The sequence below is a fragment of the Pinus tabuliformis genome, chromosome 7, assembly GCF_031772625.1.
Source record: "Pinus tabuliformis cultivar Carrire ecotype Pingquan chromosome 7, CPIR1, whole genome shotgun sequence".
Taxonomy (NCBI): Eukaryota; Viridiplantae; Streptophyta; class Pinopsida; order Pinales; family Pinaceae; genus Pinus; species Pinus tabuliformis.
Genome location: NC_142293.1, coordinates 1,702,958,427 through 1,702,969,493, shown reverse-complemented (window position 1 = coordinate 1,702,969,493; position 11,067 = coordinate 1,702,958,427). Strand labels below are relative to the sequence as shown.

The 11,067-nt window shown below is 43.8% G+C and overlaps 1 protein-coding gene across 1 annotated transcript; it reads right to left on the bottom strand.

Moving 5' to 3' along the window:
• Positions 1-8,696: 8,696 nt before the first annotated feature.
• On the bottom strand, positions 8,697-9,902 carry LOC149255092 (uncharacterized). The gene is made up of 3 exons (XM_089454948.1): positions 9,612-9,902; positions 9,355-9,527; positions 8,697-9,186 (listed from the first exon to the last, which is right to left on the bottom strand). The coding sequence occupies exons 1-3, from the start codon at positions 9,900-9,902 to the stop codon at positions 8,697-8,699; spliced, it is 954 nt and encodes a 317-aa protein (XP_089311074.1).
• Between the last annotated feature and the right edge of the window lie 1,165 nt (positions 9,903-11,067).

Sequence of the window (11,067 nt, the reverse complement as noted above, 5' to 3'; positions counted from 1 at the left end):
GATTTGGGCATTAAACTATAAGCTAAAATGATCCTAAACATGTTAATAGGTTAAAAAATCTAAAACATGTGAAAGAAAATGTAATTTAGGTAAGGAAACCAAGCCTATATTGGGTTTTAGGTTATTTTGATATGTGAGAAGTAGCTCTAGTCATGCAATTTAAGTTCAAGGTTTATGAGTGTTTCTTGATTTTATAAATTATTAAAGCTAATTAAAATTACTTGTGAAAGTTAATCAAATTATTATCATTTTGTTGTAATGTGAAATTAGCCTATTGTGGAATTCAATTTTAAAAAGAAAAGTGTATGAAACTTGATTGTCTTTGAATTGTTTACAAGTGATTACATTGGTGAAGACATGGAAACATAAGCTAAGAGTTGTCCTCTTCACAATCCAAGTAATTGTGTACCAAATGCTACTTGTCACCATGGCATACTTTTTTGTTGTTATGGCTGCCATCTTGGGTTATTGTTATTTAAATATAGATAAGTGATGAGTTTGACATCTCGAGCACATGTATAGGTCCATAAGATTGTTCAATGATGATTCATTGTCTTTAAAACATAACTCCAATTTTATGTGGATTTTATATGGCTTGTTCACAATATCTATGTTAATAATTTGTGTAAGTTACATGAATCAAACAAGTCAATGAGGTGGATTCATCTTATACTTCTCAATGATTAAAAATACAAGAAAAGAGAAGATAAAGTATCTATTGTAATTTGCTAACATTGGTTTACTTTAATTATCATAAAAATACTCAAAATTCTTCCTAACTTCTTACAAATGGTATTAGTTTAAAACTCCATTAGTTAAACATTACAAATGAAAATGAATTTGTTGACGGTGCTGGACCTACCAAGATTCAGGGGATCTCCCTGGTATGAAGTCCCAACTAGACCAAACAGCGAGTCCCATCTGGTATGATGGTCTGGTTGCCATTATCTTAAATGTTTGTCTTAGCTCTTGCTTGCCAGCACGAGAGAGTGGTCTACTTTGTCTTTGAGGTTCAGGTGCTTGGTGAATGATAGTGTTACTTGTGTCAGTTTTTTCATCACAGAGAGAGAGGATGGAAGTGAGTCTTTAGTCGATGGAGAAAAAGTCCCAAATCTGTCAGAGACACACAACACATGACATGCACAACTTCCGGAGGAGCAGTTCACATGGATGCGGTAGTCACAACACACATGTGAAGATAGCACATACAACACCCACCAGAGAAGCCCAGGCGAGTGCAATGATCGTTATAACAAATTTATGTGAAAGGTTCTGTCCGATGTCTGGTGATGCAACCCACGTGGATATGACAACGTTAACAACTTATACAACACATTTTCATAAATATATGCATTAGAGCAACCACGTTATAACAAGTTTATGTGAAAGGTTCTGTCCGATGTCTGGTGATGCAACCCACGTGGATATGACAACGTTAACAACTTATACAACACATTTTCATCAATATATGCATTAGAGCAACCGAAAGAGTTCAATTGTTTTAACACAGGTTAAAGTAACATGCATTACAAGCGTTCAAGGTTAGTTCTTACAACAATTATAATACATGTGCGAAAATGTGCTAGCTTGTTATCGGGCTTCTGAATTAAGCGAAAGTTCTAAGACACATCGGTACACCATACATCATTAACCCCGTGAAAGGGGCATTGGAGCCACTGTTCGCTCCTCAAAGAATGACTACAAACTTTCAAGGCTATGTGGGGAGGAGCTAAGGTGAAAAGACCTTTGCATGTACAAATGAGGGGGTATTTATAGCCAAGGGCAAAATTGGCCCTTGTGATTGTTCGACTTTCCTCAAGACTGTTTGACTTATTAGACTCTTCAACTTTACATGACTCTTTGTATGACATATGGGTCTCTTTGATCCGGATTTAAATAGGAACGCAATAGATTACAGAGATAACCATAAATACAGAGATGCAATAACCATAAACACATAGATGCAGCGGAAATAATGCTTCATTTCATTAATGGAAAATACTGAAATATGCTTACAACCGGAAATGGAAATAAACCAGCTAGGGCGATGGTAGCTATCTCTGAGAAGAGATGTGCGGCTACATGCCTCTGAACTGTTCCGAACTGTATTACAATGAGGCTCGAAGGCCTATTTATTGTTGAGAAACAATGGAAAACCCTTCACATCCCGAAACCTAACCCTAGAAGATGAAACGCCAAATTGTGGGCCCCGTTTGGGTAAATTGGTACATCAATTTCCCGGGGTCGTAACTTTGGCATACGATCTCCGTTTGACGCGTACAATAGCTCGTTAGAAAGATCTATCCGAGCACTACCACTTTGGGAAGGGCAACATTGGTCTATAGACCCATGTTGCCCCCAGATTCCCAAAAAAACGTCGTTTAGGGCCTCAAAACGGCTCCGGAAGTTCAGGACCCGAAAAACTGCTAAAAATAGTAAGTTGTGCTACAATTAAGGAAACTGAAAAGACTGAAAGAGACAGTTGTGGGGGTCCAAATGGGTTGGTGGGTGGCCACCAACATCCACCTGGATCATTCCTCCCCCCTTAGGAAGCAATGGTCCCCATTGCGTTGAGTTCCTCCATCTGCTGAACTTGTCCTGCAATCTCTGATGTGTCCAGTGATGGTGGGAAGCATGGTCGACGATGGTCCACATTGAACATTTGGTGCAGGCGAAGGAATGGAGGAATTATGTGCTCCAAAGCATTGTTCCCCATAGCCTTGGTACTGCTATAAGGACCATGTCGGTGTGGTCTGAGCTTCTGATGGGTTCTGGTAAGGCGTTCTTTCTGTCGATGCAACCAGACTTTGTTGCCCACCTGAAACTTATGTGGTACCCCTGTGGGTGAGGAGAAGTTGTTCCTGTGTTCTGTCATGACCGTATCCTTTTGCTGCTGCTGCTGCATGGAGGAACCCTTTGCAGGGGTCATGGGTGTAGCAACGATCTTCCCCTTATTTTGGGAGTGAACCAGACAAATGAATTTCCTGGTCTGTGATATGAGCTTGCTGCCTTTCTTGGTAGTGATCAAGGATGTGGCAGTAGGTGGGGCTACCTCTGGTATCCTGTATAATGAATTATTCAAAGAAATAATGACAGCACGAGGCCTTGACTCATACACAGCATGTCGCCTCCATAAGTATGGCTGGCCTAATAATACATCACAAACATCCAGAGGTGTAACATCACACAATACCTCGTCTGTGAATGGTTTGATGCTGTAGGGAAGGCGGCACTGCTGGCGAACTTTCAGATCTCGTCCTTCATGAAGCCACCCGATACTGTACGGCTGTGGGTGTGGTGTAGTCGGTAGGCCCAACCGCTTCACGACCTCTGCTGAAACCAGGTTCTTTTGGCTACCACTGTCGACAATGAATCGCAGCGGTGAACCCTTCACCCACATCTGTGAGTGGAAAAGACGCTCCCCCTCCTCTGGATCTTCGGGCTCATTTTTCTTGATCTTGGCGGTGGCAACTGTGGCACTGGGATCCGCATCAATGATCTGCTTCCCTTTACCATTCCCCTTGTCAGGTTCTGGCTCAGGGTCGGAACATGCATCTGATTCGGAAGCCTTCAACTCGGCCACCAACGACTGCTTGGTCCGACACTCACTTGTGTTATGAGTGGGACTCTTGTGGAACTCACACCACTTCCCTGTGTCTTTCTTCGGCTTCATGGTGTTGTTCTTTTCTTGCGGCTTCGACGGGTTGTCTTGGGTCACCCCGCCTTGGCTTTGTCCTTTGGGCTTCGGATTTGCAGATCCAAAGTCTCGCTTCTTCTGTTTGAACTTTTGCTCGATTTTGACAGCATATCGGTACGCCGTGCCGAGCGAGGAGATGTTCAAGAACACCATCTCTTCCTGGATGTATCTGTGCAGGCAGCCGCGGTATTTGAGTACCAGATGCAGCTCAGACTCTTTGATACCCAACTGTGTGCGAAGGGTATGAAAAATGTTTGTGAACTCCGGCACATCTTGGTCTCGTCCCTGCCGCAATGTGGTCCATTTGATGTATTTGTCCTCATAGCTTCCGACAGGGTAATACTGCTCCTTGATGGCATCCCGAAAGTCATTCCAAGTGGGTGCGGCTGAAAATAGTGAGCCTGTACTTTCATCCTTCTGCTCGCAGTAGGTTTCCCACCAGTCCTTGACGTGGGGGGCTGCTTTGAGAAGAGCGAAAACAATCTTTTCCCGACTTGAAAATTCATGAACAGAAAAATACCCATCTAGCAGATTTAACCATTTATCTACGGCATCTGCGTCTATTTGACCCTCGAAGATGGGGATTTCAAAATTAACTTGTACCTTGAACGGTGTGGCGTTTCCAGAGTCGCTGTTGGAAGCCGATGCGTCGCCTCTGGGTAGCCGCTGAAGGATCTGCGCAAAGCTATCCATCATCGCGTTCCTTTGCCGCTCGAGCGCTTCTTCGAGCAAGATTTTGATAGGATCTCCTGCCCCCTCGTCTTTCTTCTCATCCGCCATGGGAGGCCGTCGGGATTTGCGAGGCTGGTCTTGCAAAGGTTCAACCAGTTCAAGCCCTAACTCCTTATATCCCGACCTCGTTGGGGACATGCAAAGAAAAACAGAGAAAAAGCAGACCGCTCTGATACCACTGATCCGGATTTAAATAGGAACGCAATAGATTACAGAGATAACCATAAATACAGAGATGCAATAACCATAAACACATAGATGCAGCGGAAATAATGCTTCATTTCATTAATGGAAAATACTGAAATATGCTTACAACCAGAAATGGAAATAAACCAGCTAGGGCGATGGTAGCTATCTCTGAGAAGAGATGTGCGGCTACATGCCTCTGAACTGTTCCGAACTGTATTACAATGAGGCTCGAAGGCCTATTTATTGTTGAGAAACAATGGAAAACCCTTCACATCCCGAAACCTAACCCTAGAAGATGAAACGCCAAATTGTGGGCCCCGTTTGGGTAAATTGGTACATCAATTTCCCGGGGTCGTAACTTTGGCATACGATCTCCGTTTGACGCGTACAATAGCTCGTTAGAAAGATCTATCCGAGCACTACCACTTTGGGAAGGGCAACATTGGTCTATAGACCCATGTTGCCCCCAGATTCCCAAAAAAACGTCGTTTAGGGCCTCAAAACGGCTCCGGAAGTTCAGGACCCGAAAAACTGCTAAAAATAGTAAGTTGTGCTACAATTAAGGAAACTGAAAAGACTGAAAGAGACAGTTGTGGGGGTCCAAATGGGTTGGTGGGTGGCCACCAACATCCACCTGGATCACTCTTGGACTTCCACGTTACATTACATTGATTTACACAATATAGCCCAAAGTAGTGATGTGACCGACATGACTCATGAGACGATTCAACACGTCAGTGCTGGTATGTCCATGCTGCTGGTGGTTTCCATGTCGAGCTGCAGTGCTACTGAGTGATGGATGTGCTCTTGGTGTATCATAGCTTCACCTCGCATGACAAGGTGTGCAGAGTCTTCGATGGTCTTGGTGTTCGCTTGATGTTGCATGTGCACGTTGCTTCTTTGCTTGTACTTTGGCATGTTTGACATGTTCGTTCGTTCGCGAAAAATTCTCTTCGCATGCATCATCTGTTCGTCCGTTTTCGATCACATCTCCTTGCATGTACTCTCATTGTTCATCCCATCCATCGTCGCATCATGTCTTATCCATATACATGTATCCGCAATCACTCATGACGAGACGACATCAAATCCATAACCTCCTAGTCTACCATGATGCATTGTTATTAGATTTTAGATGCAGGGGACCAGGGTACGAAACTGTGCAAGGCAAGTTTCAAGATAGGATGCGGGCTTTGACCACTTCTAGTGAAAATTGCGCAGAAGTCACTAGGAGACTGAGATGGACAATCTGGATCAGCAGTGACTATCCGCGGGATCTGGCTTGGCTGGAGGGTAGATCTGTGCAATTTTTGGAGGGAAGCAACGCGGACAGTAGAGAGGCTTGGCAGTAAAAATTGCACAATTCTTGGAGGGAGGACACAGCAGGTTATAAGAGGCTTGGTAGCAAAAACTGCGCAATTCATGGAGGGAGCTAGCAGCGGGCTGTGAGAGGCTTGCCAGGAAAAATTGCTCATTTTTTTTCAAGGAGATGGTTGTGGGCTATAGGATTGTTGGTGACAAAAGCTACGCAATTATTGGGAGACTGACCTGATGAACACCTCTGCGTAGTTTTTGAGCTGAGCGGGATGCTGGGATGCTGAGGGGCTTGGTCATGAAATCTGCGCAATTTTTTGAATGAGCAGTCAGTCAAATGACTGGAAAAACTGCACAATTTTTTGAGGGAGACAGGGACGGACACGGGGTGTCTGTCTGACTTGCCTGCGCAATTTCCTCAGTCAGCTGAGTGGGCAAGGTTTGCCGCTTTTGCGCAAATTTTGAGGGGAGTGAGTCTCGGGTTCACTGCCCAGTCAAACTCTCTGATTTACCAGCAGGAGGGTTGGTTGATTAGCTTGTGGGAAACACACATTGAAATGGCTTGTTGGACACTTCTGCGTTGTTCTGGGTGATAATCGGTCGAGTTGATTCTAGGGTGGAGATCTGACTGTTAGAGGGTCATCTAGTCGTCGGAACTTCAACAAAATGACTAAGTGTGTGAGTGAGTGAATTTGTGCATATGCGACCTTGCGAACACACACTCAACATGACTTGACGACAAGACGTCTCAAACCATCAAGATGATATACTCAACATGATTGACCGATGGTGCGAACGACAAACACGATGCTTGTGATAAATCGTTGAACGACCACGATGACGCTGCATGATAGTGCATACAACTTCGTGTGTGAGTGTGACGAATGTTTACATAGCGAATACAACTTGTACACAAGAAGCGGGATCTTGTGCATGACCAAAACATGGCTACAAGTGTGACTTTGTGACCAACATGCAAAAATATGTACGTTGAACGGTCAAGTAAGGAAGGTGAAAAGACTCAACACGAGCTCATGGGGTGAGCCCGAGTGCTTGCAAACATAAAGTAAAAATCTAAGGGAGACTCCGAAATTGGATGCAGGCCAAATTTTTTGAGGGTGTTGCAGTCGTTACAACACTTGGCAACACACTGGTTGAATTCCAGATTTTCTGTTTTGGTCCATTTACAACATAGGGCCTTGGTCCTTCTAGGAGTATTGAATCGTTGTGCGAGTTACTTTGGATGCCCCACTTCTCCCATGGACAAACATAGTTCACCTTTCACCAACTCAGTCAAACACAACAAAAATTTTCTGCTTGATCACAGTGTTTCGAAATCAGGAAGGGTAGTTTGGCTCGCGAGTTAAAAAATTTTAGAGTATAAGTTTTCATCTCTGGTGTTGCTCAACTGCTAGTAGACCTGGATAGTACCTCGACGGAGTCACGTAGGAACACACACTTTTCTCCATTTCTAGCGAGCCTAGTCAGTACCCTAGTGGAGTTGCATGCTTCACCTCTCTGCGCAGGAAGCCTTTCTCTTCTTTCACCTTCGTATTTTAAGAGAATTGTGCATATGCACTTATTTATTTTTGGGGCGGAAGAGGGATCCCAACTTATTGAGAGTAGAAGAGGTTGTTCCTTCAGAGAAGCATGTAAGCCCTCTGACATAGGTTTTCTCGTTTATATTTTCCCCTTCTCCTTTTCTACTAGTTGGATGAGCTTGATCACATAAAGTATAAGGCTGAGTATTGATCCCATAAAGCATAAGGATGAGTACAAGCATGGGGTTTCCCAGTGTGGACATAGGTTCATGGTTGGACCCAAGCTTCCCTTGCAGATGACTCATATTTTCCGTCAAGACTTCATCGGCCGAAGGTTATAACCAAGCATAGAGAATACGAACATAGGATTGGCCAAGTGTTGTAGTGTCATAAGACTCTTTAAATCTTAGTCACATACTCATTCAGAAGCCAGAACTCGGTAAAGGGCAACACTTATTTACAAAAGACCAAAAATAGTAGGATACTAAATAAGCAAAAAAATACGAAACAAAAATAGTAAGAAAAGCGAGAAAAACAAAACAATAAGCAGTAGAGAGACTTCTGTACGTGGCGCGGGGCCCGACCTACTGAAAATAATGTTTGAGATCTTGGTCGTTGACAGGAAGATTGTCAATCCTCTCGTTAAGTGATTGCAAATGGTACGTCTAAAGGCCAAGCTTCTCATGGACTGTGTACGGACCAATCCACAGGGATTGGAACTTCGTATGCTTGCCTTTGTCTTCATGGGATTTATCCCATTTCAATATTAAGTCACCAACATCGAAGTTATCTTTCCTCGCAGACTTCTTGTCGAACCATCTCTTGATACGCTTCTGGTGGAGTGTAAAATTTTGTTTTGCTTTCATCCTTTCTTCTTGTTGCTTGCGAAGTGTATCCATCCTACGCTGAACTAACAGACAGGGCTTGCCTTGGATTCTTGAGATAACTGAAGCGTAGACAAGTAGATGTTGGGCTGTAGGATGACTTCTTTACCATAGACCAAGAAGTATGGTGAGGTATTCAGAGAGGGTTTGGGTGTTACACGGTCAGCCCATAAAGCATTCGTCAAGGCAGAGTGCCAATTACGCTGCTCAGAGTAAACAGTCATTTTGATTACACGGATAAGGTTTTTGTTTGTTGATTCTGCGAGACCGTTTCCCTGTAGGTAGTAGTTAGATGAATGTTTCAGCACAATCCCATTTTTAATGCAAAATCATAAAGATTTAAAGATGAAAGTATGTTGCATTATTAAACACAAGTGATATCGGAATGCCAAAGCGTGAGATGATGTTATGTTGGAGGAAGCTGATGACCTCTTGGTCGTTCACTTGCTTGAGCGAAACTGCTTCTGTCCACCGCGTGAAGTAATCAATTGCTGTTAGAATGTAGTGGTGTTGTTTCGACGAATGTGGAAAACTTTCTCTGATGATTTCCAAGCCCCATTGTTGGAACGGTTCAGTCACTGCAATAGGGTGTAGTGGGGATGATGACCTTTGTGTTCTGTCGGCGCATTGCTGACAGACTGGGCACTTGCGGGCGTAATCATGTGCATCCTTGAATAATGTGGGCCAGTAGAAACTAGCTCGCATAACTTTGTGTGCAGTGGTATTTCCCGCAAAGTGACCCCCAACGGGTCCATCATGCAAATATTGCAAAACCTTCTCTGATTCATGTGCCTCCAAGCACCTAAGCAAGATTTTGTTACTGTGCTTTCTGTAAAGCACACCGTGCACCAACTGATAGGCTAAAGTTTTGAGGCGCAGTTCCCTCTTCTGTCTGATGGAAAAGTGAGAGGGTATAGTTCCATGCTCAAGGTAATGGCGCACATCTTTGTATCAAGAGTTTTTGCATGTAGTGGGTGGTGCTTGCACTACATCATACATTTCAATTTCCTGCTCCCAGCCGACGAGCTCTGCTTCTTCCTCCTGTGCGTGTATTGCCTCAAATGCGAGTTTGTAGAGACCATGACCATTTATAGTGTGAACTGGCCTGATTTCAAGATCATACTGTTGCAAACCTGTCATCCAGTTCGCATGTCGTTCACCCAGCTCTTGCTGTACGAGCAGTGAGCAGACTGCTCGGCGAGGCACATAGACTATGCAATGGTTCTTCAGCAAGTAGGGTCTGAAGTGTTTCACCGCCTTGTATATTGCATATGCTTGTTTGTCAATGGCGGGGTAGTTGAGTTCGAGTCCCTGCATGCTTGTGCTCATGAAGGAGATGAGGCGTTCGTCATCCAGTTCATCCTTCTGAGTGAGTACTGCAGCGAGTGAGTTGTCAAAGGCGAAGGTGTATAATAGGAAGTCTTTGTTGAAATCTAGGCTATAGAGTGCAGGCATTTCTGCAATAACCTGCTTTATACAGGTGAATGCGTACTTTTCCCTCTTGACCCAACTGTAGATTGCATCTTTCTTGATCATGTATTGCATTGGTTTTACTATCTGCACATAGTTCGAGATGAACTTCTAGAGGAAGTTTATCTTTCCCAAGAAGGACTGCATTGTTTTCTTGTTGGTTGGGTGAGGGATTTGTGTAATAGTTCAGACTCGTTCCAAATCAACCTTGATCCTGATTTTGGTAACGATGTGCCCAAGGAGGTTCCCCTCAAACACTGCAAATATGCTCTTTTTAGTTTTCAAGGAAATCCCGTATTTTCGACATTGCTCAAAAATTTTCTTCAGATGGCATATGTGGTCTTCCCGTTTTCTTGAAAACAGAGTCACGTCATCGAGGTACACCACTATTCTTTTTCCGATGAGTCTGCGGAAGGCGATGTCCATGGCACGCTGAAAGGTTGCCCCTGCATTTATGAGCCCAAATGACATTCGTTTGTATGCGAACGTACCCCACTTGGTACGGAAGGTAGTTTTGAGTCTATTAGGTTCTACTACCATAACTTGATTATATCCTGAAAACTCATCATGTAAGGAAAACATCTGTGCCCCAGATACTGTTTGCAAAATGTGCTCCATAGACGACATGGAGTAGTTGTCTTTGTCCGAGGCGTGGTTCAAGTTCCGAAAATCAACACACAAGTAGATTTCCCCAGACTACTTACATAAAAGAACAAGGTTTGAAACCAATGTAGAATGACAACTTCTGTATATGATCCGTGCATCCAACAACTTGGTGAGCTCTTTTTGTATGAGGGGTTCAAGTGACGGATGTACTTTCCTTAGCTTCTGTTGATATGGCTTGACCCCTTCTTTGATCAGAATGATGTGTTGGATTATTCGCGTGTCATAAGTTTTCAGATCATCACATGTCCACGCTAACACATCCCGGTACCGTTTGAACAAGCAGAAAAAGGCTTGCCGCTCTTGCTACGTGCAACACATACCGAGATTGACGAACTTCGGATCTTGTTCTGTTCCCAAGTTAATCAGTTCGTGCATCATGGTAGAGCTATGGGTTTTGTTGTTCCTTGGCCCCTAAAAGCATTCTTGCAAGTCATAGAGTTTTTCCAAAGATACCACACCTTTGGGGATGAGGTGGCCTTTCTTGATATCCGCCCCAGCTTGCAAAGATCGCTCGTGCTCGTCTTTGTCTATCGCTGCATCCTTGAAGGTATCAACGTTGGCCATGAAATGCAGT

Coding starts and splice junctions, on each gene's coding strand:
- LOC149255092 (XM_089454948.1), bottom strand. CDS start 9,902: ATGCAATACATGATCAAGAAAGATGCAATCTACAGTTGGGTCAAGAGG. Junction 9,528..9,611: donor CATATGCAATATACAAGGCG/GTGAAACACTTC, acceptor CTGCTCGTACAG/CAAGAGCTGGGTGAACGACA. Junction 9,187..9,354: donor TGGGAGCAGGAAATTGAAAT/GTATGATGTAGT, acceptor TGTGCTTTACAG/AAAGCACAGTAACAAAATCT.